This window comes from Physeter macrocephalus, chromosome 5, assembly GCF_002837175.3.
Source record: "Physeter macrocephalus isolate SW-GA chromosome 5, ASM283717v5, whole genome shotgun sequence".
In the NCBI taxonomy this organism is placed as follows: Eukaryota; Metazoa; Chordata; class Mammalia; order Artiodactyla; family Physeteridae; genus Physeter; species Physeter macrocephalus.
Window position 1 is genome coordinate 19,121,939 of NC_041218.1, and position 27,309 is coordinate 19,149,247.

The window sequence follows — 27,309 nt, forward strand, 5'->3', positions numbered from 1 at the left end:
CATTATTCTGAGTTCTTTTTCTGGAAGGTTGCCTATCTCCACTTCATTTAGTTGTTTTTCTGGGGTTTTATCTTGTTCCTTCATCTGGTATATAGCCCTCTGCCTTTTCATCTTGTGTATCTTTCTGTGAATGTGGTTTTTGTTCCACAGGCTGCAGGATTGTAGTTCTTCTTGCTTTTGCTGTCTGCCCTCTGGTGGATGAGGCTATCTAAGAGGCTTGATGGGACGGACTGGTGGTGGGTAGAGCTGACTGTTGCTGTTTTGGGCAGAGCTCAGTAAAACTTTAACCCACTTGATTGTTGATGGGTGGGGCTGGGTTCTCTCCCTGTTGGTTGTTTGGCCTGAAGCAACCCAACACTGGGGCCTACCTGGGCTCTTTGGTGGGGCTAATGACAGACTGGGAGGGCTCATGCCAAGGAGTACTTCCCAGAACTTCTGCTGGCAGTGTCCTTGTCCCCACGGTGAAACAGAGCCACCCCCTGCCTCTGCAGGAGACCTTCCAACACTAGCAGGTAGATCTGGCTCGGTCTCCCCCGGGGTCACTGCTCCTTCCCCTGGGTTCTGATGCACGCACTACTTTGTGTGTGCCCTCCAAGAGTGGAGTCTCTGTTTCCCCCAGTCCTGTCGAAGTCCTGCAATTAATTCCCACTAGGCTTCAAAGTCTGATTCTCTAGGAATTCTTCCTCCTGTTGCCGGACCCCCAGGTTGGGAAATCTGTCGTGGGGCTCAGAACCTTCACTCCAGTGGGTGGACTTCTGTGGTATAAGTGTTCTCCAGTCTGTGAGTCACCCACCCACCAGTTATGGGATTTGATTTTACTGTGATTGGGCCTCTCCTACCGTCTCATTGTGGCTTCTCCTTTGTCTTTGGATGTAGGGTATCTTTTTTGGTGGGTTCCAGTGTCTTCCTGTCGATGATTGTCCAGCAGCTAGTTGTGATTCTCGTGTTTTTGCAAGATGGAGTGATAGCACATCCTTCTACTCCGCCATCTTGGTTCTTCCTCCGATCTTCTGACACATTAATGTTGTTCACTATCTGGAGTTCCTCTGCAGGTATTCTAATTTTTTGCTGTGTCCAGTGTGCTCTGCAAACTCTGGAACACCACACTCCAGAGGCCCTCCTTTCCACATGCTGCCTCTCCCCTTCTGCGCAGGTCCTATGCATGTATCTTTTTGAATTATAGTTTTGTCCAGGTATTTGTCCAGGAGTGGGATTGCTGGATCATATGGTAATTCTATTTTTAGTTTTCTGAGGAAACTCCATACTGTTTTCCATAGTGGCTGCACCACTTTACATTCCCAGCAACAGTGTAGGAGGGTTCCCTTTTCTCTACACCCTCTCCAGCATTAGTTATTGGTAGACTTTTTAATGATGGCCATTCTGACCAGTGTGAGGTGGTACCTCATTGTAGTTTTGATGTGCATTTCTCTAATAATTATTGATGCTGAGCATCTTTTCATGTGCCTACTGGCCATGTGTATGTCTTCTTTGGGAATTGTGTATTAAGGTCTTCTGCCCATTTTTCGATTGGGTTGTTTGTTTTTTTGTTTTTGTTGAATTGTATGAGCTGTTTGTATACTTTGGAGATTAAGCCCTTGTCAGTTACATAATTTGCAGATATTTTCTCCCATTCCGTAGGTTGTCTTTTCATTGTTTTGTTTTGTTTTGTTTTACTTTTATGGTTTCCTCTACTATGCAAAAGCTTGTAAGTTTGATTAGGTCCCATTTGTTTATTTTGTTTTTACTTCTGTTGCCTTGGGAGACTAACCTATGAAAACATTGGTATGATATATTACAGAGAATGATTTGCCTGTGCTGTCTTCTAAGAATTTTATGGTGTCATGTCTTATGTTTAAGTTTTTTGTTTTTTGTTTTTTTTTGGCTCTGTTGGTTCTTCATTGCTGCATGTGGGCTTTCTCTAGTTGCAGCGAGCAGGGGCTACTCTTTGTTGTGGTGTGCGGGTTTCTCATTGCAGTGGCTTCTCTTGTAGCGGAGCACGGGCTCTAGGCACATGGCCTTCAGTAGTTGTGGCACGTGGGCTCAGTAGTTGTGGCTTGAGGGCTCTAGAGCACGGGCTCAGTAGTTATGGCGGACAGGCTTAGTTGTTCCAGTGCATGTGGGATCTTCCTGGATCAGGGATCGAACCCATGTCCCTTCCACTGTCAGGCAGATTCTCAACCACTGTGACACCAGCGAAGTCCCTTTATTAATGTTTTATAGTTCTCAGCGTATAAGTCTTTCACCTCCTTGGTCAGTTTTATTCCTACGGGTTTTTTTTGTGTGTGTGTGTATGTGATTTTTGAAAGGTATTGCTTTTTTACATTCCCTTTCTCATATTTTATTGTTAGCATAAAGAAATTCAACTGGTTTCTGAATGTTAATCTTGTATCCTGCTACTTTGCTGAATTCATTTATTAGATCTAGTAGTTTTTGTGTGGAGTCCTTAAGGTTTTCTACATATAGTATCATGTCATCTGCATATAGTGACAGTTTTACCTCTTTCCTTCCAATTTGAATATGTTTTATTTCTTTTTCTTGTCTGGTTGCTGTGGTTAAGACTTCCAATACTGTGTTGAATAGAAGTGGTGAGAATGGGCATCCTTGTCTTGTTCCAGATTTTAGCAGGAAGGCTTTCAGCTTTTCACCATTGAGTATTATATTGGCTGTGGTTTTGTCATAAATGGCTTTTGTTATGTTGAGATATGTTCCTTCTATACCCACTTTGGTAAGAGTTTTTATCATGAATGGATGTTGAATTTTGTAAAATGCTTTTCCTGCATCTGTTGAGATGATTATTTGGTTTTTGACTTTTCTTTTGTTAATGTGGTGTATTACATTGATTGATTTGCCTATGTTGAACCATCCTTGTGAACTTGGGATGAATCCCACTTGGTTGTGGTGTATGATCTTTTTTATGTGTTGTTGGATTCAATTTGCTAATATTTTGTTGAGAATTTCTGCATCTATATTCATCAAAGATATTGGCCTGTAATTTTCTTCTTTTGGTGGTATCTTTGGTTTTGATATCAGGGTGATGGTGGCTTCATAAAATGTCTGTGGGAGTGTTCCCTCCTCTTCAATCCTTTTGAAGAGTTTGAGAACGATCAGTGTAAGTTCTTTGTATGTTTGGTAGAATTTGCCTGTGAAGCCATCTGGTTCTGGACTTTTGTTTGTAGGGAGTTTTTTTTTTGTTTTTGTTTTGTTTTTGTTTTTTTTAACATCTTTATTGGGGTATAACTGTTTTACAATAGTGTGTTAGTTTCTCCTTTACAACAAAGTGAATCCGTTATACATGTACATATGTTCCCATATCTCTTCCCTCTTGCGTCTCCCTCCCTCTTTGCAGGGAGTTTTTTTGTTTTTAAGTTTTTGTTGATGTGGACCATTTTTGAAGTCTTATTGAATTCATTACAATATTTCTTTCTGTTTTATGTTTTGGTTTCTTGGCCATGAGGCATGTGGGATCTTAGCTCCCTGAGCAGGGATCGAACCCACACCCTCTGCATTGGAAGGTGAAATCTTAACCACTGGGCCACCAGGGACGTCCCTGTAGGGCATATTTTTAAATTGCCGATTCTATTTCGCTTCTAGTGATTGGTCTGTTCAAATTATCTATTTCTTCTTGATTCAGTTTGGTGGGCTGTATGTTTCTAGAAAGTTGTCCATTTCTTCTAGGTTGTCAAATTTGTTGGCATATAATTGTTTATAGTATTCTCTTATGTTTTTTTGTATTTCTGTGGTATCACTTGAGCTTTCTCCTTTTTCATTTCTTATTTTGTTTATTTGGGTTCTCTCTCTTTTCTTCTTGGTGAGCCTGGCCAGAGACTTGTCAGTTTTGTTTACCCTTTCAAAGAACTAGCTCTTGGTTTTATTGATTTTTTTTCTATTGTCTTTTTAATCTCTATCTTATTTATTTCCTCCCCAATCTTTATTATTTCCTTCCTTCTGCTGACTTTAGGTTTTGTTTGTTCTTCTTTTTCTGATTCTTTTAGGTGGTAGGTTAGATTGTTTATTTGAAATTTTTTGAGGAAGGCCTGTATTACTATGAACTTCCCTCTAAGAACTGCTTTTGCTGCATCCCATAGATTTTGTATGGTTGTGTTTTCATTGTCATTTGTATCAAGGTAATTTTTAATTTCCTTTTTGAATTCCTCGTTGACCCATTGGTTTTTTAGTAGCATGTTGTTTAGTCCCCATGTAATCATTTTTTTTATTCTTCCTCAGTTCTTTTCCTGTGGTTGATTTCTAGTTTCATACTGCTGTGGTCAGAAAAGATGCTTGAAATAATTTCTATACTCTTAAATTTGTTGTGGTGAGTTTTGTGCCCTAGTATGTGGTCATTCCTAGAGAATGTTCCGTGTGCACTTGAAAAGAATGTGTGTTCTGGGTTTTTTTGGATGTAATGTCCTTCAAATATCAATTAAATATAACTGTTCTGTTGTATCATTTAGCATCTCTGTCCTTTGATGTGAGCAGGGTGTTAAAGTCTCCTACTATTACTGTATTCCCATCAATTTCCCCCTTTATGTCTATTAGTATTTGTTTTATGTATTTGGGTGCTCCTATATTAGGTACATATATGTTGACAAGTGTAAAATCCTTTTCTTGTATTGATCCTTTTATCATTATATAGCATCCCTCTTTATCTTTTTTTTTATAGCCTTTGCTTTAAAGTCTATTTTGTCTGATATGAGTATTGCAACTCCTGCTTTCTTGTCATTTCCGTTTGCATGAAATATCTTTTTCCATCCCCTCACTTTCAATCCATGTGTTTCCTTTGCCCTAAGGTGGGTCTCTTGTAGGCAGCATATTGTAGGCTCTTGTTTATTTAATTCAGTCTGCCACTCTATGTGTTTTGATTGGAGCATTCAGTTCATTGACATTTAAGGTAATTATTGATACATGTGTTTATTGCCACTTTAAACCTTGTTTTCCAGTTGATTTTTTGTATTTTCTTTGTTTTTCTTTTTGTGGTTTGATGATTTCCTTTTATGCTTGTGTTCTTTTTGGTTTTTGTGAATCTGTTGTATGTTTTTGATTTGTGGTTGCCCTGTTACTCAAGTATGTTAACCCCCCTTCCTGTATCTGCTTGCTTTCGATGGACAGTCATATAGGCTCAAACATATTCTAAAAAAAAAAAAGAATCTGCATTTTCTTACCCTCCTTCCCCACATTTTATGATTTTGATGTCTTTTTTACGTCTTCATGTTTGTCCTTTTGCTGTTCCTTGTGTTTATCATCACTTTCACAAGTAGGTTTTGTTTTTTCTTTTTGATCTATATACTGGCTAATTTAAGTGATTTACTTTCCAGTTGTGATTTCCTCCTTCCTGTATCTTCTTGCTTCTTTTCTATTTAGAGCAGACCTTTCAATATGTCTTTTAGAATAGCTTTAGAATTGCTGTATTCTTTTAGTTTTTGCTTGTCTGAGAAATTCTTTATTTCTCCTCCTATTCTAAATGATAATCTTGCAGGGTAGAATATTCTGGGCTGCAGATCTTTCCCTTTCAAGACTTTGAATATATTTTGCTACTCCCTTCTGGCGCTCAGTGTTTCTGTAGAGAAATCAGCTTATAGCCTTATGGGGGTTCCTTTGTAATTAACTTTGTTTTTCTCTTGCTGTCTTTAGAATTCTCTCTTTAACTTTTGCCATTTTTATTATATGTCTTGGTGAAGGTCTGTTCATCTTGTTTGGGACCCTCTGTGCTTCCTGTATCTGGATATCTGTTTCCTTCTTTAGGTTTGGGAAGCTTTTAGCCATAATTTCTTCAAATACATTTTTAACCCCGTTTTCTCTTTCTTCTCCTCCTGGGATCCCTATTATATGTAGATTGGCATGCTTTATATTATCCCACAGGTCTCCTTTATTGCTTTCATTTTTTCTTTTTTTCATTTGGCTTTCTGTCTGCTGTTTTGATTGGGTAATTTCCATTATTCTATCTTCCAAATCACTTATTCTTTCTTCTGTATTATTCATTCTATTCATTGCCTTTACCTCAGCTTTTGTCTTGGCAAACGAATTTTTAAATTTTTCTTCGCTGTTCCTTATAGTTTCTAGTTCCTTTTTACAGTAATTTGCATTTCTGTCAATAGCCTTTCTTAATTCTTTCAGTATTTTCATTACCTGTTATTTGAACTTGGTGTCTGTTAGACTGAAGAGGTCTGTTTCATTGTTTGTTCCTTCAGGGGAATTCTCTTGGTCTTTTAACTGGGAGTAGTTCCTCTGCTTCTTCATTTTGCTTGTATTTCTCTTACTGTGTGAGTTTAGGAGAAACAATTATCTACTGTAGTCTTGGAGGGCTATTTATATGCGGGAGTATCCCTGCGTAGCTTGTGTGGGTTTAATTTTTTTTGGCGTGAGGGCAGTTTTTGGTTTGGATATTTGCTGTCTCTTTCCTCAGCGTGTGCTGGCTATCTCCACACAGCCAACCCCAGTCCTCTCCCCGGGGTCTGACCTCCGAAGCCTGAGCCTCAGCACCCAGCCCCGACCCTCCCCAGTGGACAAGCGACCCAAGCTGGGTAGTGCTGGCAGCACTGACCTTCTATGCAGGTCTCTCTCTGCAAACAGGGTGCTGCACTCTCCTCCGAGGCTCTGAAGCTCCACCTCTGTCCCAGCTGATTTTGCCGCCAGTGAGTGGACTTCCCCGGGTGGAGGAAACTTTCCTCCTTCACAGCTCCCCAAAAGGGGTGCAGATCCCATCCGGATTCCTTTCTCTCTCTTTTTTTCTTTTTTCTTTTGCCCTACTCAGTTAATGTGGAGATTTCCTTGCCCTTTTGGGAGTCTGAGGTCTTCTGCCAGCATTCAGTAGATATTCTGTGAGAATTGTTCCACATTTAGATGTATTTTTGATGCATTTGTGGGAGAAGGTGAGCTCCATGTCCTACTCCTCTGCCACCTTGATACGATCCTATTATGATGCCTTTTAAAACATCCTATGAAGAATACACTTTAAAAGTGAATCATTTTTCGAAATATTTTATTTATTTTATTTTTTTGTGGTACGTGGGCCTCTCACTGTTGTGGCCTCTCCCTTTGCGGAGCACAGGCTCTGGACGCGCAGGCTCAGCGGCCATGGCTCACGGGCCCAGCCGCTCCGCGGCATGTGGGATCTTCCCAGACCGGGGCCCGAACCCGCGTCCCCTGCATCGGCAGGCGGATTCTCAACCACTGCGCCACCAGGGAAGCCCTGAAATAGTTTATTTTTAACTTTCATACAGTCCTCATGTTCTAGATCATGTTTGCTTAAAGTTAGGCATCCCACATTCATTCAGTTGCTTGGGTGAAAGCCAGACTCGGTGCCCAGAGATTGGTGGTGTGAAGATGAATAGGACGGTCCTCTAACCATCCCCACAGGGCACTGGGTTCCTACTGTCTCATATTCTGTGTTTGGCAGGGATCAGGTCTCATTCAATTGGCAGCTCCCTCTCAGCCAGCACCTACCTGCACACACAATAGGTTCTTGATAATTACTCTTTAATTGAATTGTCCTAAGCTTTCAGGAAAGAGAAGATGGAAGGGGAAAACAAGAAGTATAATGAGCTCTTTTTGGACTAAGTCTTGTGCTTGGCGATTTATGTATATTTTCTCATTGAATCCTCACTATGACATTAAAAACACATCACTTCTATTTTACAGGTGAGAAAAATTGCTCAACATAAATGTCTTTAAAAGGATTCCTATACTTAGATTGAAGGTATCCTAGTGTTTTAGTTTTTGCCTTTTTCCCTCTGTTAAGTGCGTTTCAGGGACTGGCTTATTTACTCTACAATAAACCAATGAGATAGGCCCTAATACTGTTCCCATTTTAAAGATAGGAAAACTAAACTTAGGGTAATAAACTTCTACTGTCATAAGGTTAGCAGCGTAGCTGGATATCCTGCATGTCATTGTCTCAGGCTTATGGTTATTAAAGAGCAGCCTAGCCAGAGTTGAAAAGCACTGTGCTAGGAACCATCTGGAGCTAAAGTTCCCTCTCCTGTCGCTCATATTTAGGCTAATGGTTTTAATTAGCTCCTAGAATGAGGTAAATGTCTTACATGGTTATTTATGGATTCCTGCAGCATTTAGCCCTGTCCCTCAAACATAAGGGGTGCTAAAAGAAAACGTAGAATTGGATATAGAGCAGTAGTTTTCAAGGAAACCTTCATAGGTAATAGAGCCTAAAGCGGAATGAGAGTTCCGCTTCCGATGGTAAGCACAGCTCTGTACGGGAATGGCTTAGGCTTGGCGTTGTTTATTTTTATGCCTGATGGGAGTATTTAAGAATGTGATCCTTGGCATTGCTGTTTAATATTAATACCACCAATAGAGAATGGAGTTGTTTTTAATAAATAGCATTATATTAGTATATAATAATACAATTAAATCCCTCTAATCACTAGGTTTGGGTAAATGTCTTTGGTTAAGATGAAAATGCAGAACAGGGCGCTATATTTCGTAATATGGGATTATTGCTAATGTGGGAACTCTGGGGGCCTCAGGAGAACAAAGACAACTGCTCACTTTGTCCTTCTTCCAGTGATTGGGCAGTGCCTCATGCAGGACAAGCTCAAGAAAGCCACAACATTTTAAGTGACTAACTTTCACAGAGTGCCTCAAGAGGGATTGATATCAGAGGAATTTTCTACCTTGTAGATTTGCTGCTAACAGTCACTGTGGAAGATTCCCCAACCCTTAAGTAGATCGCTGAAGAGGTTCCACTGAATTCCACGAATGTTTGTTGAGTCCCTGATACGTTTGTGTTAAGGGTGGTGGAGACTAGTAAGACAGCAGCAGTGCCCCTCAGTCTTGTCTTCATTATTGCCCCTCCCCCCACCAAAGACCCTTTGTAGACATTTTTTCCTAATCATCCCTCTGCAGGTACACTATATATGGACTTCTGTGCTGTACGTATAACCCTTGCTTTATACTTAGAAAAATAGTAAGATTCCGCCCCCAGCCCTCCACCATTGTTGCCTCCATGGGGATTCTGTCTAAGGTAACATCGCTGTCATTAACACTGGGTAGGAGTCTTTGATTGACAGCAGTCTCGGAGATATCCTGGTTGGGAGGATATGTAAACATTACAGGAGATCTGAGCATGTTTCTGTCCTTGGGCCTTGTGCCCAAGCTGACAAGGATCTGGACTAAAGCCCTCTTGGTTAAGTGAGGATCTCAACGAGAACCTATGACCAACTTCCTACAGTTTACTGGGAAAATTGTATCATAGTTCCAGGAACGAGCGTTATCATTCTTACTCGTGGCCTGCTATACCGGTGGAAGAGTAAAGGAAGAAAGCTGACGTTCTTCTCTGTGGGTCTGTTGCTAAGTGTGTGTGATCCGTGGGATATGAAAACTGAGATAAAGAAGGACAATGGGTAACAGAAATCCATCTTCCCTGTTATTCTGAACTATGAATAAAACAAGTCTTAGTGCTCTTTATCTCAGTTTTCTGTGTCTTTTTTTTTTCCTTCTTTTTATTACTCACTACACAGGAAGCTTCCAGGATGTGGGAACATCGTGACATTTGCACAATTTTTATTTATCGCTGTGGAAGGCTTCCTCTTTGAAGCTGATTTGGGAAGGAAGCATCCAGCTATCCCAATAAGGTATGGCACATTGAAGTCTCTTTTTAGCCTTTTTTTTTCTTTTTTTTCTTTTTTTAAGAGCTTTTCTGGTACCTATACAAAAGGAATATGAGGCATCGTTTTCTAAGATTGGTATCAAAAATATCAGTAGAATAATTCATTTTCTGAATTTAATACATTGTGACACTCCAGAGAGCCTATTCTTAGAATAAAATTCCTGCCACGACACTTAAAAATAACTCTGATGGAGGCAACTATATATATGTGTGTGTGTGTGTCTGTCTGTGTCTGTCTGGTATATGGTCAAAGGCCTGGTGTGACAACCAATTTTTAACCAGTTATGCATATTTTCCTCTTGTTGGTAAAGTTATCAAATATGTTAAGAGTGGTATCATTGTTACTTTTAAAAGACTAATGGCTTTTGGAGATAGAGGTGGTAGTTACACAACATTGTAAATGTACTAAATACCACTGAATTGTTCACTTTAAAATGGTGGATTTTATGTTATGTGACTTTCACCTCAATCAAAAGAAAATGAATGGCAAGCTAAGGTAAAATTGTTGCTTCCAGACCTCCATCCATTAGTCCAAATTTGCATAACTATACTCATGGGGCCAAACAGAAAACAGGGCAGATCTTATAACGAACAGTGTATTGAAAACAGCATTCTTGCTGTGAGAGACTTGAAATCAAAGTGTATGTTTTAAATTTAATTTAATTTTTATTTTATATTGGGGTATAGTTGATTTACAATGTATTAGTTTCAGGTGTACAGCAAAGTGATTCAGTTATACATATACATATATCGATTCTTTTTCAGATTCTTTTCCTGTATAGGTTATTACAGAATACTGAGTAGAGTTCCCTGTGCTGTACAATAGGTTCTTGTTGTTTAATTAAATTAAAAGAAAAAGAACCAACCACACACACACAAAGTGTAATCCATCTAGTTGTATTTAGTAGGATAGTGTCACTTAATCCCTTTGAGAGGGACGTTCTGGTGTGAATGCATCCAAGGACTGGCTAAGATTCATTGGTGTTATCTTGCAGCCTTCCTGAGTAGCCCGCTATAGAAAATCTGGCTGAATTTTGTTACTGATATTGTATTTTTAAATATCCCAAGGTGATGCTAAATATTCTGAATACTTTCCCTTCCCCCATTGGCTTTAGTATCTGCATAAAACTTTCTGCTCCCAAGACCAGCATTTATATCAGAGTAGGAACCCCAACATTTTTTGACTCCTCTGGTCCTTTCCCTCCTCCTTCCACTATTTCTTTCTTCTCTGGCTGCCACTAGCGTAGTTCAGGAACGTATTCACTCTCGCCATGACTTTCATAGTAATAGCCTGCTTGGCTGACCTCCTGCCTATCACCTCTTCATCCCTCCATTTCAGCTTCCTACCATTGTATCATGACACCCACTCCACATGCACTCAGGTCACCATTAGATTCAAAGTGGAGCCCCAACTCCCTAACCTGCCCTTGGAGGCTCCCCATGCCCCTGCCCTAACAACCATGCTCCCATGTGTGCAATTCGTGCCGGCTATTTTATTTTTTTATCTGGGAAGCCCTAATCAAAATCTTGCTCGTGTCGTTCATCCCCATGAGCGATTTCTAGGCAATACTATGTAGGCAGCGATGTGGAATAGTTGGAATTAATTATCCTGAAAGAACTTGATGACCTCTATCTCCAGATGGCATCTTTTCAAGACAGAACTAGGAAAATTGGGCAAGAAAGCTTGTGAGATCATCAGTAGTATATTATTTATAAGCTGTGAAGTAGCTCTCACCAGTAACTTTGCATGTGTGTATTACTGTGTTCTGCATTCATTGTAAAGCTCTTCAGACTTTCCAGACTGTGTTCATTTAGCCCTGGTGTGGCTGTCTGTGAGGGCAGACAGCCCCCTACCTCACCAGGAACGCAAAATTGGTTCTTGTCAGGGAAGATAACTTGAGACTCAGTGCTGTCACCTTCTCCAGATGTGCAAAGGTGAAAAGGATGGGGATCTGTGCGCGAAGACTTCCGACATTTCCTGAGGAACATGGAACCACTTATTCACCTTTGCCCTGCGTTCTTTAGCCATGTACTTCAAATATTATTTTTCCCTTTTTGAATGTATCAGGTTGAATCATATGAAATTGCTGATGTTCAACCCCTTTTGACCTACCAAAAAACGGCATTTTAAATGGTTTAAGCTGATATGTATGAAAGATATCTTAAAAATTATTTAATTAATTTATTTATTTATACCTTGTTATTTGTGTTCATCCCTTTATCTTTCTAAATGATTAGAGTCCCTGGATTTCTTTTAGTTTTTGCTTATTATTATTATTTAAAGACCTATACATTCTCAAAAAACAGGGGCCCTAATTTTAAATACAAATCTATGCAAGTCAAATGATGCCCTCATTAATTTGGAGGCCACTGGTTCAAAAGGTGGGATAATTTTAACAGTTGCTAGGGTGAAAGTAACCCTTGACTTAGCACATCTTTGCTTTAGAAACAGTGAAAATTAATAGTATAAACAAGTGTGTAGAGGAAATATTTGAGAGAGTATAACAATTTTTAAGTTCTTTAGAGCTACATGAAAATTATATACAAAGGACTGATACAATAATAAAAATTATCCATTCACATTAAAAAACCTATTCCTGTCTATCAGGTAACTCTTTTTGAAGCCTCGTTTATAGTTGCTGTACATACTAGAAAAATATTAAAATAGTGTTTCTTGGAACACATTCTATAGTTCAGACTTTTTCCATGTTATTCTGGCTTTGTAAAGTATTTTCATATGTACTTGGTGCTTGACTTCACATTATAATAGTGATACGATCTTTTAATCCAGAGGAAATAAGCACAATACTTTTTTAACCAAAAATGTGTATTTCCTTCTCTGCTTGATTTTCTTGAAGTCGTGGATCCTGTGTGATGAGCTGTTGTCTCTGCCTCTCAGGTACTACGCCATAATGGTGACCATGTTCTTCACCGTCAGCGTGGTGAACAACTACGCCCTGAATCTCAACATCGCCATGCCCCTGCACATGATATTCAGATCTGTAAGTCTGCCGGCTCACGTGAACACGTTCCTCTGGAAAATGCAGCCAAGTGGGTCCATTAAACACATGACAGAAGTAGAAAGAACCTATAAGGAGTAAAGTCTAGGGTGTAAGAATACGTCTCATGGATGAATAAGCAGAGGCTGGCTTTCATCTGAGAAGTAGGGCAAAAAGAGAAATATGAAAGTGGATGGTTTACTTTTATTTATCAGAGGTCTTACAGGTGATTAATAAAAGGAAAGTTAAAATTTCCCTGGATAACAGATTTTACCTTTAATTTTCTGCATCTGGTTGGTTTTATATTCGTTCTTGCTATGAATGTTATTTAACTTATTTCTCATCACTTTTTGTTTCTTCCATGAAATTACGTTTACTTCTAGTACATGATATAGATACTTCTCTTTTCTGATTTTTTTTGAAAATAGAGACTTCAGATAATTACATAAAAGGAAATTCTTGATGAAGGTAGGGTTTCTCCCAAAGCAGCAGAGGTTTTCATCTTTGCCTCATGCATGGTGGGAGAGCTAGTTAGTATATAGCTCTGATTGTATATAAATAAGAACAGAGTGTTCCCTGGAGAACAGGAAAGAAACTCAAGAGGGAATATAGTTAGGATTGCGGAAGAATGCAAAATGGGTAAAAATTGGAATTATAACTTTTCTGTGTGGCCTGAGATTTTTGTGAGATGGAATATGCTGTCCCTAAAGCAACTTTCCAGAGCTGACTGTAATGACTAAGATGACCTTCAGAGCATTGATCACAGAATAGACTTGCAATAGACACTTGCTGATTGATTGACAACTTTCCAGACAAGAGACAGATCCCTGTACAACTTCATTCAGTCAAACTGTGGGTGAGGAGAAGCTTATTAAAGGCTCCTATAAATTAGATGGGAAATTTGACAAAAATAAGTCTATAACATACTTCATTCCTGCTAGCCCAGCTTCAGCTTTGACCCCTTATTGAGAATTGATCATTTTTATTCTCATTGTCAACTTTAAAATGTTGTATTATTTTACGTGTAGATTGTTATGGTTTGTAACTTTTGCCATCCTAACAACAAAGTGAACCTCACTGATCATTCATCCTAACCTCCTCCTTTCCAGCTATTTCCCCCACCTTGCCCCTGTTCATACTTATCTTTTTTTTTTTTTTCTTTTCTTTTTTTTTTCGGTACGCGGGCCTCTCACTGTTGCGGCCTCTCCCGTTGCGGAGCACAGGCTCCGGACACGCAGGCTCAGCGGCCACGGCTCACGGGCCCAGCCGCTCCGCGGCATGCGGGATCCTCGCGGACCGGGGCACGAACCCGTGTCCCCTGCATCGGCAGGCGGACTCTCAACCACTGCCACCAGGGAAGCCCCATACTTACCTTGAATTGTGTTATCTTCTTTCCCTAGTGCACTAAAACTCTGTTGTCTCTTTTCACAGGGTTCTCTAATTGCCAACATGATTCTAGGAATTATCATTTTGAAGAAAAGGTAAACAATACTCTTTTATATTTTGTGTATAGGAAGGATAAGCTGAGCCCCAGCCATAAGCTCATCTGGATTCCTTTTCTCACAGTGGTGATAAGTTTGTGCTTGGCCATCTGCCTTGTTTCTTAGTTCTGTCTGTGACAGTGGTGTTCATTCCTGAGGCAGCGGACCAGATAAGAGGCCCCACCTGTGGCTTTGGAGCAGCATATTCTCTGTGTAGAATTAATAAACTCTTGTCATTGTTGACTCTTTGGTACCATACTAATCTACAAAGCCAATTGATCTAGAACTTCACTGTCCCACGTGGTCACCACTGGCTACATGTGACTGTTTACATTTAAATTTAAATATTAAAAAGGAAATAAAATTAGATAGTTTCTCCATCTCACTAGTCACATTTTAAGTGCTCAGTAGCGACAGGTGGCTAGTGGTGACCGTCTTGGAGAGCCCAGATGTGGAACATTGCCAGTTTCACTGAAGTTCTGTGGGACAGTGCTGTCCTAGGAAGTGTACAACATAATGAGCTAAGAAATAATCATGCGTATTATAAAGAAAATTCCTAACAAAGGCCCAAGTGGCCAAACAAGATGCAATGAAAAGCTTCAGGACCGTTCTTTGTAACTGTCACCAGTGGCTCTCTCTGGGTGCGGTTGGGAAATATCAGCAGTATCTGGGATGCTGTTTCCAAGCATGTGTCTCTCACCTTCATTCGGAGCCTCACTCCCAGGGAGGAGAGGTGTGGGGCAGAGACAGCCCATGCAGTCTGGAACACTTCTCAGGGGGAAGTTCATCCTCACCGTTCAGACCAAAATCGTGCAAGTTGGTGCCTGCTTTTCAGTGTATTCAGTACCCAGCCCAAAGTATTAAAACTCTCCGTACCAGCTTGGAAAGTAGCTGTCAATTCAGTGTGGGAAGCTGGAGTTTTTAAGTAATAAGGGCTGTGTCATGAAAAGGCTCCTTATCATGAGCTCTTTGTCTCCTGAGGCTTATGTATTCCCTAGATAAGCACGATTGTAGTTGATTTCTTTTCTAGGTTCTCTCTATTCAAGCACACGGAGGTAATGGTCAGGTTCATTATCTTTGAAGTGACCCCTGTGCTTCTTGGTAATGTAAAGTTCACATTGGGACAGACCTGTGGTCTTTCCAACCTTTGATTTTGGCGCATAGCAGGGATACAAAAGAACTTATTATAAAAGGAATGTATTCTCCTGACATACCCCAAATGTCGGGGGCCTTAAACATTGCAGTTTTCCTTAAGAGCTTGTTTTTAGTCTGTCATCTTGAATCTCTCTAAGTCTTTTTTGACTCTCTCCAGTCTGCATCACCCAGAGAACAGGAATTTCCCTAAGCTAACTGTCTAATATCATGGATTAGTAATTATCTCCTTTTGTTTATCTTGAGTAGCACCTGTCAAGTTTATAGTGTGTTCCCCTTTCCAGGATTTGAAGACCAAATCTATATTCACCTTAACCATGCCCTTCATTATTGTTTAGGCCTGAATTTTAGACCTCTCTATCTGATCTTTGCAGGCTGAAGAGTTCCCTTGTGTTTCTGTCTGCTGGCAGCAGTGCCTGTGTCCTCGCCCGCCCCTCTTCTCTAGCGTGGTGCTCTTGGCCCCTTGCTCTGCCCCTCAGCCAGGTCCGTTGGGCTTTTTCTGAGGCGCTGTGACCAGAACTATACAGAGTATTTGAGTAGAAAACTTCAGATGTAAGGTTTTAACTTCTTTTCATTCCTGTCTGAGGCCTTTTGCTTTCTCATCAAGAGCCTGAGAGGGATGTTAATCGATACTATTTTAATGCATGTGAAATGCCACTGTTATTACTGCTAATAGTCCTATGAGTTTAATATTACTTGCTTTATCCAACGATGCCAACATTCAAAAACAATATTTAAGAGACATAAAAACAGTTACCCGCGCCCCCCCCCACCCGAAAAGGGGCAGTTGAATTCTTTTCTGCATCTGCTGCTTGTCCCTGACGTTCCTTCCGTCCTTCCTCTGCGTGCTGTGTCTCTTCACACTCAGGTCTGGGCCCCAGAAGCCAGGAAAAGCGACAGGCATCCCTGAAGATCTATCAGGCTTTCATTTGGACTTGAGAGCAGGATGGGCTGTCATGTCTGGTCTTTGTTTTCTGGTGAAACAATCTATTGGTGCACAAACTATGGGAAACAAACTGTCTTAAACACCACCAGAAAGGGCACTGTTTAGAAACTAGTCAGCATCCCGACTCTTTCACGCACAGACTTAGGTGGACTCTGCTGGGAAGTGATCCCCTTGATTGTGTTGTGGTGATTTGTACTCTCCTGAGCCGTCTGACTGTCGACATCACGTGGAAATTTGTATCTGTGCTTTCCTGAGGTGCTCCTTCTCTTATTTTTGCAGATACAGTGTGTTCAAATACACCTCCATTGCCCTGGTGTCTCTGGGGATATTTGTTTGCACTTTGATGTCAGCCAAGCAGGTGGTAAGAATCTGTTCACCAATGATTTCTATTCACTACTTGCCTTGGGGGCCCAGGTACTTATTAATGATATGATAAATGTAAATGCTCATGTAATACAAGGATTTAAATCTCTGAAAGAGAAGAGTAGAGGGAAATGGGTAACATAAATATTTCCCTTGTATCGAGGCCCCTTGAATGTAGTTCTGGTCTCTGTACCTCGTATTTTTTCTTATTTCCTAGACTTCCCAGTCCAGCTCGAGTGAGAATGATGGATTCCAGGCATTTGCATGGTGGTTGCTAGGCAAGTACAGTAATTACGATAAAGCTAATTCCCTCTGCAGTTCTGTTTTCAGAGGTTTCTCCTAAGGGATATGTTGCTTGGCAGGAAGCTTCGGCTAAACAAATTATGCCATAGAAGAGAGAGGCCCCTGGGATTATATATCTCTGAACCTTAGTGTTCAAGAAACGAAAAAAAAAAAGTCTGTATTCATGGTACCGTGTTCTACAGCATGGATGCTTTCTTGGTTGCCACTGGTGTAGAAAGAAAAGTCTGTGTCTAGTTGCCCATCACACTCTCTGGGAGCAATAGAGTATCATCCATTTCTTTATGATCTGTCTGCTGAGCGGAAGCTTCTACAAAAGGAGGGCACATTACAGCAGTTGACTCTTTAAATTTCCAAGAGACCCATTTCTAAGTCTTAGATTTATTTTCCTCATAAGCTGTTCCACATGGCAATGTTCCCAAACCTGACGGATCATCACAATCTCCTGGAGAGTTTTTAAAAATACAAATATCTCTTTGGTGAATTAATTAAACAACTCCTATAGAGCTTTGCCCTTGCTGTGTACGATAGAGAGGGGAAAGTTAGTGATGGCAGTAAGATATTGAGACTGACCAAATGGAAGAAAAGTAGCAATGAAAGAACTGTATTCTCCTCGCCTCTTGACTTTGAAACTTTATCTCTTTAGGTTGTTGTTCTTAAAATAGAAAGCTCTTTATCAGCTATTAGAAAGATACTTTATCCAGTAAGAACTTGCAAAAGACATGAACACACAATTCATGGGGACAAAATTAATGTTCAGTAAACTTATTTTCAGCCTTGCTAGTCTAGTAGTCAAAGAAATGCAAATTGAAACCAAAATGCAGTACCTTTTACTTTTGGTCTCTTATATTGGCAAGATAATAAATGATTATTCTCATTGCTGCTGAGGATGCAGTAAGGCAACCATTTTCATATAAACTGTTTAGGGTACATTGACACAGCGTTTCTGGGAAAAAAAGTATGTGTATGTATTGAGTTTTTAAAATGTCTACAACCTTTGACTCAGTAATCCCCCTAATGAGAGTTTATCCTAAGGAAATAATTAACATTCTGTTTAAAGATTTATGTACTAGGATGTACATTGATTTTAATGATGAAATAATTGGAAGTACTCTAACCGTTCTCCCATTATAAGACATTTAAGTATGGTACATCCGCATGATAGAATAATATGCAGCCATACTTTTGAAAAAATTTTAATGAATGACTTGAAGGAAAAAGGTTGTGAAGAATGCAAGATATAAAATTATATATTCATTATGATCCTCTCTCAGCATAAAATATCTACCTAAGTATATATACAGAGAGAGATAGCGAACTATTTAGGACTGGATGGTAATATTGTGGTTGATTTTTATTTCTTTTTAAATTTTGTACATGTTCCACATTTAGTGTGTAATGTTTGTAGAACTTAATGTTCTTTAAGAAGAGGTCTGGAAGTTAGCAAATGCAGGCGTCTTGTAACTCGATGTTTGCTTTTTAGGTATTGGAGCACTGACTTTTGCTCTTCTGATGTCAGCAAGGATGGGTATTTTCCAAGAGACTCTGTACAAACAATTTGGGAAACACTCCAAGGAGGCTTTGTTTTATAATGTAAGCAATTTCTTGAACCCAGGGAAGATGAAAATTATTGAGTTGTTATTTTTATTGTAATATGTTATTTCAAATGTGATATGTCATCCTTCTGATGTAGTCAAAGGATCAATTTATTATTCAATAAACTGTTTTGGGGCCCACGGACTTTGGCACTTTTAATAGGCTGCCACAGTTCTCTACACGAGGTGATCATCATCAGTCAGTGTGAAGAGAACATGTCTGCCAACCAGGAACAACCCCAAGGGACAAGGAACCCAATGTTCCTATAGATGAAATCAAGTTAAAACCAATATGGAGACCTAGAAAGGGAATAGAAGTTTCAGAAACCCCATGCCAAGGAGAACATGTGCGGGCAGGCATTTGGGAGAGTTGGGGAAGATGGGATTTGAGGAGTAAGTCCCTCAGATGGGCTTTATTCCTTTGATGGAGAGTTTAATTAGTTAATTATATACGCTTTCGCTTCTTCTTTGAAATTCCTGATCTAGAGCCACCTCCTCTAACTTTCCTCTTTCTCCTCCGTCTTTTCTGTTGAAATAATGCCCGACTCCTCAAGGTCATGGTGATATCATTGCCTCCAGATTCGGTAATCTCAGGGATTCCTTCCCTGCCAACCGTTTGTACTGAAGTTGCAGACAAGCAAGTTGAGATATTTACTTAGCACTAGAGTACGCGGCTGAGAATTTTAAAAATGAAGGAACATTCTGTTTGGTTTCCGTGTTTCTTTTAGCATGGTACCTGGTGTATAGTTAACTGCTTGGTAAATGTTTACTGTGGTTCCTTATTATTGTGGTGGGAGTAGTGGTGGGTTGTTGTCAAGCACCTTATCTTTGCTTACCTATTGTTTCCCCTTCCTCTTCAATCTCTTTTTATTCTTGTCTTCATTTCTTTATCCCTGACTTCATATTGTCCTCCAATCTCTTTTCCCACTAGTTTCCGGAACTCCCTAAAATCTGCCTGCACATTCCATATAATTTTTAAATCCATTATATTTGTTGAACCGTTCTCAAAAATAGTAAAATGTAGCAGATCCTTTGGGTAGAATGACCGTGTGTTTCAATTTTCCATTCCCTTTTGTTGAGGAAAGGATGCTGGCTCTATTTTTTTGTTTTGTGTGTAATGACCATCGGACTTCATAGGGCAAGAACTGTAATTTGGGGGTTGATATCATGCCCTACAATGTAAGTGGTCAGTGGCACTGGATACTTTTAACTTAATAAATAAGTCTGACTTGCTTTTCTTGATATTGCTTGTTAAACAACTTGTAAAACTTTCAATCATTGTAAAGATATTCTAATTCTTCTGTAATGTTTTTGCATTTAAATTTACATGAAATGTTTCTTCCCCTAGCATGCCCTTCCACTTCCTGGTTTCATCTTCTTGGCTTCTGACATTTATGACCATGCAGTTCTATTCAATAATTCTGGTGAGTTTGGGTTATCTAGTAGAATTACCTAACAGTTTCAGGGGCAGCGTCTTCATTTTACTCTCGACTTGACCACTGCTTTTTTCATGATCTTATCCAAATCATCTGTCCCCCACCCCCAAACAGTCCCCGTTCCACCTTCCTAGAATATAGTGCCATTAATCAGTGGTTGCAGCAGCAAAAGCTTTTTATAGGCACTTCTCAATTATTTGCAAATGAAGTAAGACAGTATCTTCAAATTTTCTGTTTTGCTGTGGAATTTGTGTTTGCACTTGAATGTGGAAGGTATGATGTTCTGAGAATGCAAACAAATCGTAATAATACAGCAGTGACTGGAGCCATGAGAAGTTGGGCAGCAGTCCAGCTTCTTTACTCCTGTTCATCCCTCTCTGCTGGGAAAGGCAGTCTGCTCACAGATCCAGGCCGAGCTGCCTCTGAGCAAGGAGGAACAAAAATGATGACAGGGCTTTTTCCTAGTTACAGGGCAGATAGGCAGCACTCGGAGTAAACAAAATTAGTTCAAATGTCTACAGTGTAAGTTAGCTATTACTTTTTACAGTATTTAATAAAGTAGCTAGTAATTGCCAGTTAACTTGAAATAAATTACTGATATAATCCTATTATCTACTAAAAGACATAGCTTGTTATACAGACAAATGAATACACAAGGAACAAGTACACATTTTAAAAATTAAGTCTTTATGTTGCTCAGACCTAAAATGGTAAGTGTATTTTGTAGAATGACAGTAGGTGCTGAGTAAACATTTGTTTGCTATCTGGTCACAAGTTGTGAAGCTGTGACTGTTCTCTGTCTGAGTTTGCAGAATTGCCTGTCCCGTTTGCCTGCAAAAAAGTGTGTGTTGGCGGCAGTGTGTAAGAAAGTTTTTAAGGCTCTGAATTACTCAATCATTTCTGACTTTTTTTTATTGAGGTGTAATTGACATATTGCTGATTTTTGATGCAGTGGTTTTTAAGGTCTCTTAGAGTCCCCACATAGCAAAGGGCTATGGAAATAAACACATTATCAAATTCCTTAGGATTGATATTGATTTAGTTACTAGAATGCTCCTTCTAAGAGTCACAGGGATGGGTATTTTTATAAAATTTTTTTTAAGGTCTGCTTTCAAAAAATTGAATGTTAGAATAATTCCTAAGTGAAGTATACATTTTTTTCTCTTGCTTAAGTGTCTCAGATGAACGTGTTATCCTTGAATATTCTAAGGGAACTAACTGTACATCTGTCTAAATACTTTATGTCATACTGATTGTCTTTCCTCAGCAAATTGATACAGTGAATCTCTGAAGTTATTAAACAGTAATAACATTTGTTAACTTTCTTTTCATTTCAATACTTGCTAAGTGTTTCAAAGACAATAGAATACCAAATTATGGGGATTTCCCACTAGTCCAGACATATAATTTTAATAAATTATTTATATATATGAATTTTTATTTTTTTGCAAAAGAAAATTAATGTTCATTTACTAACCAGATCTCAGCATCACTTTGTTACACTTTCCTCAGTTATGCTGTATAATTCAAGCCCCACAAACAATTTAGCAATATAAAAAAAAATGACCCTTCGAGGATTACTATGTCCTTATTCTCTGATCTTGGATATTTTATTCCCTCCCACATATTTACTGTGCAAGTCTCATGATATAAAACTAACATAAGGGGGCTTCCCTGGTGGCGCAGTGGTTGCGCGTCCGCCTGCCGATGCAGGGGAACCGGGTTCGCGCCCCGGTCCGGGGGGATCCCGCGGGATATTTTATTTCCTCCCACATATTTACTGTGCAAGTCTCATGATATAAAACTAACATAAGAATGTATTTAAAGGAAGGAAAGTTACAGTTCATCACCCTACATGTGAGCTAATTTCATTTTACCAGTTTCCTTCCTGACTCTATTCGCATACATTCTTACATAGTCGTAATCCTTGTGTAGATATAATTTTATACTTGCTTTTTCACTTTCATTCTGAGTTATTTATATGACTATATATAATCTTTACGATTTTTTTTTTTTGTCAAGTATATAACACCTCATCTAGTTCGCTTACCTTTGCTTACATAGTCCTTGCTCTATCACTGGACATTTAGGTTGATTCAGAGTTTTTCCTTATTATAAATATGACTGCAAAATATATAAAACTTTTTTCTTTTGAATTAACTAGGATTAATTCCTAAGAATGAGAAGCAATACTTTTATGGCTCCTTAATACATATTGTGAAATTGCTTTTTAAAACAACACCAGGGCTTCCATGGTGGCGCAGTGGTTAAGAATCCACCTGCCAATGCAGGGGATACGGGTTCGAGCCCTGGTCCGGGAAGATCCCACATGCTGCGGAACAACAAAGCCCGTGTGCCAGAACTACTGAGCCTGCGCTCTAGAGCCTGCAAGCCGTGACTACTGAAGCCTGTGCGCCTAGAGCCCATGCTCTGCAACAAGAGAAGCCACCGCAATGAGAAGCCCACACACCGCAACGAAGAGCAGCCCCCGCTCGCCGCAACTAGAGAGAAAAGCCCGCGCACAGCAACGAAGACCCAACACAGCCAAAAATAAATAAATAAATAACTCCCGTTTGCCTGCAAAAAAGTGTGTGTTGGCGGCAGTGTGTAAGAAAGTTTTTAAGGCTCTGAATTACTCAATCATTTCTGACTTTTTTTTATTGAGGTGTAATTGACATATTGCTGATTTTTGATGCAGTGGTTTTTAAGGTCTCTTAGAGTCCCCACATAGCAAAGGGCTATGGAAATAAACACATTATCAAATTCCTTAGGATTGATATTGATTTAGTTACTAGAATGCTCCTTCTAAGAGTCACAGGGATGGGTATTTTTATAAAATTTTTTTTAAGGTCTGCTTTCAAAAAATTGAATGTTAGAATAATTCCTAAGTGAAGTATACATTTTTTTCTCTTGCTTAAGTGTCTCAGATGAACGTGTTATCCTTGAATATTCTAAGGGAACTAACTGTACATCTGTCTAAATACTTTATGTCATACTGATTGTCTTTCCTCAGCAAATTGATACAGTGAATCTCTGAAGTTATTAAACAGTAATAACATTTGTTAACTTTCTTTTCATTTCAATACTTGCTAAGTGTTTCAAAGACAATAGAATACCAAATTATGGGGATTTCCCACTAGTCCAGACATATAATTTTAATAAATTATTTATATATATGAATTTTTATTTTTTGCAAAAGAAAATTAATGTTCATTTACTAACCAGATCTCAGCATCACTTTGTTACACTTTCCTCAGTTATGCTGTATAATTCAAGCCCCACAAACAATTTAGCAATATAAAAAAAAATGACCCTTCGAGGATTACTATGTCCTTATTCTCTGATCTTGGATATTTTATTTCCTCCCACATATTTACTGTGCAAGTCTCATGATATAAAACTAACATAAGAATGTATTTAAAGGAAGGAAAGTTACAGTTCATCACCCTACATGTGAGCTAATTTCATTTTACCAGTTTCCTTCCTGACTCTATTCGCATACATTCTTACATAGTCGTAATCCTTGTGTAGATATAATTTTATACTTGCTTTTTCACTTTCATTCTGAGTTATTTATATGACTATATATAATCTTTACGATTTTTTTTTTTTGTCACGTATATAACACCTCATCTAGTTCGCTTACCTTTGCTTACATAGTCCTTGCTCTATCACTGGACATTTAGGTTGATTCAGAGTTTTTCCTTATTATAAATATGACTGCAAAATATATAAAACTTTTTTCTTTTGAATTAACTAGGATTAATTCCTAAGAATGAGAAGCAATACTTTTATGGCTCCTTAATACATATTGTGAAATTGCTTTTTAAAACAACACCAGGGCTTCCATGGTGGCGCAGTGGTTAAGAATCCACCTGCCAATGCAGGGGATACGGGTTCGAGCCCTGGTCCGGGAAGATCCCACATGCTGCGGAACAACAAAGCCCGTGTGCCAGAACTACTGAGCCTGCGCTCTAGAGCCTGCAAGCCGTGACTACTGAAGCCTGTGCGCCTAGAGCCCATGCTCTGCAACAAGAGAAGCCACCGCAATGAGAAGCCCACACACCGCAACGAAGAGCAGCCCCCGCTCGCCGCAACTAGAGAGAAAAGCCCGCGCACAGCAACGAAGACCCAACACAGCCAAAAATAAATAAATAAATAACAAAACAAAACAAAAAAACACCAATTTATACTATCACCCACTGAATGGCTGCTAGTTCCACTACCACCTTGCCAGATTAGGATATTATTTATAAATGTTTAATTGCTAACTTAGTAGATATAGAATGGTACAGCCTTGTATAATTTAGAATTCTTTGATTAAGGATTGCACATATTTCCAAATGGCATTTAGTTTTGGGTTGTCTTACATCTTGTGTTAACTGTCAGTTAAGACCATATCATTCTGAACCTCTCTGTGTTTCACAGTCTTTCTCTGAAAAGTGGGGTCCTATTCAGGTGAACGGTAAAGAGTTTATTTTAAAAGTAAAATAAATTATAATTTGTTTTAAGAAGCCAATGTAATGACTCTCGAGGCTGGTGTAGCCTCAGATCAAGGCAAGTAAGTGGTGTATGATCCAAATGTATTTGCAAGAGAAATAACGCTTCTATTTCTATTATGTTCATCTGTGTTGCTTTGTTCAAAAAGATGAAAGCATAAGCTGTCAGAAGTGATACAAGTCTCTCTCCTCTTAATCTCTGCAGAATTATATCAGGTTCCAGTCGTTGGTGTGATGGTGCCCGTCATGTGGTTCTACCTCCTCATGAATGTCATCACCCAGTATCCTTTGCACCCCTCTGCCATATGGCCTTTGCTGTGGTATTTTGGCATAGGAATGTTTATTCTTTTCTTCTAACAGTGCAGTGCCATGAGTTTCGTTTTTGCCTTGATCTCCTCTGCAGTAAGCAGGAGACAGACAGGCCCATCCAGTGAGCTCCTTTGTTGCGGGAAGAGGGGGGCAAGAGATGCTGGTGTTGTGGAGGGTCAGTATGTCCCAGGGCACCAGGAAGGAAAAGCTCTGGGTAGAGGTGTAGAAATCAATGGGTAATTAAGGATTAGTATATGACAGACATGTGCTGTGATTTCTACATGAAGTTTTCCAGTGTCCTAGGATGTTTCACAAGCTGCCACAAAATCCTGCAAGAAATGTCAAATTAACTAAAACCTAATTTTTAAAATGGCTCTTTGAAACCACTGTTAAGACCATTATAAAAATCACTGAGTCTTTGAAACAATGAAACAGGTTGAGACTGACCTCATTCCTCTGAAGTCACCTCATTCGTTTGCCCTACAGAGTTCTTTTTGGGAGGAGGTGTGATCACCTTTACCGAGAGTGTTACCTTCTGTCATTACCGGGGAGGCGACTTCTCTGTAAACTCTGGCAAGAATCCAGGGTAAGAATAATAGGAGGCGTTCAGGCAGTTTCAATTTAGGATCCACAAATGGAATGGCAGGCCAGGAGCTCTGCAGGGTGTTCTAGCAAGGAAGAGCCTCAGGGCAGCTGTAGCCAACCCCCATGTGTTTTGGGTCCTAGAACATGAATGTTGAAGCCAAGAACCTTGCCAGAAGGTTCTCCCACTGATCTCTGGGTTGTCTACAGAAAACCCCCTTAACCCTGCCCCTCCAGGTACGTGTGCATCCGGGGCGTCTTCATCCTGACCACAGAATGCGCCTCCCTCACCGTCACCCTCGTCGTGACTCTACGCAAGTTCGTGAGCCTCATCTTTTCCATCTTGTACTTCCAGAACCCTTTCACTCGGTGGCACTGGCTGGGCACCTTGTTTGTCTTCGTTGGGACCCTCATGTACACAGAGGTGTGGAACACCCTGGGAACCACCAAAGGCCAGCCGCAGGAGGAGGCCAAGAAGAACTGAGGCCTTCCTGGAGTAGAGAGACCAGAGGCTAGCGAGCCAGGGGCCGGCCACCACTTCACCTCGGTTAATGCTGCGTCTCCCCCCGTGGGGAGATGCCAGAGCATCCCCAGAGGGACGGACTTCTCAGATTGCTCATGCCTATACGGACCAACATTTGTGGACCCTGAAGAGAAGCCCCCATCCCTGAAATAGGAAAAAAGAACGGTTCTCCACTGTTGAACAGCCTTTCCATTTGTGGTTTCTACCAAAATTTCAGCACTGCACTTGCTCATTGAAATCTCGGTCCCCAGAGCTACTAGTTTTACATCCACGGTCTTGGACGAGATTATCCCTGTCCTGATGAGTCTCTGCTGTAACAGTCTTTATCCTCCTGCGGCCTTTCCCCTTGTTCCATCACCCTGCCACCCACAGCAGCACTTTTCAGGCAGACGCTCCAGGCACCCCCCCTACCAGGAACAACTGAGTGGCCGGGTGAAGCGAGGCACTGGTGATGCTGGGGCTGGGCTTTCTCCTGTGTGTTGGGAAAGAAGCAGGTGTCCCTGGTGACCTTGGGGCAGGAGTGGTGGGAATCCTTTCCCACATTTTTCCTTTTTTTGGTTCTATGCAAAAGTCATATGCTTTCACACCTTTTGCTCTCTGTACTTAGAACAAACCTGCAGCATCTCTGTATGGCACAGTGTTAATAAGAAAGAAAGGTTGTGTATGAATTGGGAAAGAGAGACTTTTTCTGTCTTCTCTCAGTTTTCTGGTTCATTAACCTCGAGCTGAGATGGTGACGCCAGGATGGCCCAGGAGAAGCTGGCCCCGGGGGCAGGGGCACCCAGAGAGCACAGACAGGCACTGAGGGTGGGCTCCACGTGGGGGAGGTTAAGCCTTTGAAATGCTTCTCAACCAGAGAGGGTCAGCTCCGCCTGGCAACTCAGATAGTTATGACCAGCCAGGCTAATGAGTGAACCAATATATTCAGTGGGTGTGGGTGTGGTGTATCAGTCAGGCCAAATCACAACTAAAATGGAAATTTTGGGGGGGGGGGCGGGGAATGTCATCTTAATGTTCTTGATGGGTACGGGGGTGTGTGTGTTTTATCATATGTATTAATAGAAACATGGCCCCCTTTTGCTAATCATTTCAAAGGTCTGGTTTTCCTCCCATGGGATAACTTTGAGAAAGAAGAACAGTGTCAGGATGGCACATGTAGGTGTATGTGTGCTCTCGTGTGGTTTGTGATCACTTGGGAGAAGAGGAGAGCATGAAAGTCAGTGTTTTTATTTCCTTGTCCTTCACTCAGTTTGCACCTTCATTGTCTCACCCAGGTACGTGTGACCCAGGCCGTCAGACTTACCAGCCCATCTTTTTGCACACAGACAGAGGCCTCTCCTTCTGCGCTGGGTTCAGGTTGTGTTCTCATATCGAGATTTGGCTCTCAGGGTCTCTTGAGCTCACCCAGGGTGTGGTGTGTTTATTTTACTATCTGGAGCTATTCTCTGATGGGTCTACGAGATAAGTGTCCTAGAACCACCGGGTTGCTTTGGGGAAGTCAC

The 27,309-nt window shown here is 40.3% G+C and overlaps 1 protein-coding gene across 1 annotated transcript in view; it reads left to right on the plus strand.

Annotated features, from left to right (window-relative positions):
* SLC35B4 (solute carrier family 35 member B4) overlaps positions 1-26,761 on the plus strand; it is a 37,027-nt gene extending 10,266 nt beyond the window's left edge. The window contains exons 2-10 of the mRNA XM_024129736.3: positions 9,474-9,587; positions 12,522-12,624; positions 14,053-14,102; positions 16,480-16,561; positions 16,781-16,841; positions 18,347-18,456; positions 19,807-19,882; positions 24,599-24,674; positions 25,522-26,761. Coding sequence (XP_023985504.1) covers positions 9,474-9,587; positions 12,522-12,624; positions 14,053-14,102; positions 16,480-16,561; positions 16,781-16,841; positions 18,347-18,456; positions 19,807-19,882; positions 24,599-24,674; positions 25,522-25,768 — 919 coding nt within the window. The 3' untranslated portion in view covers positions 25,769-26,761. The remainder of the gene's footprint in view (positions 1-9,473; positions 9,588-12,521; positions 12,625-14,052; positions 14,103-16,479; positions 16,562-16,780; positions 16,842-18,346; positions 18,457-19,806; positions 19,883-24,598; positions 24,675-25,521) is intronic.
* Positions 26,762-27,309: the final 548 nt, after the last annotated feature.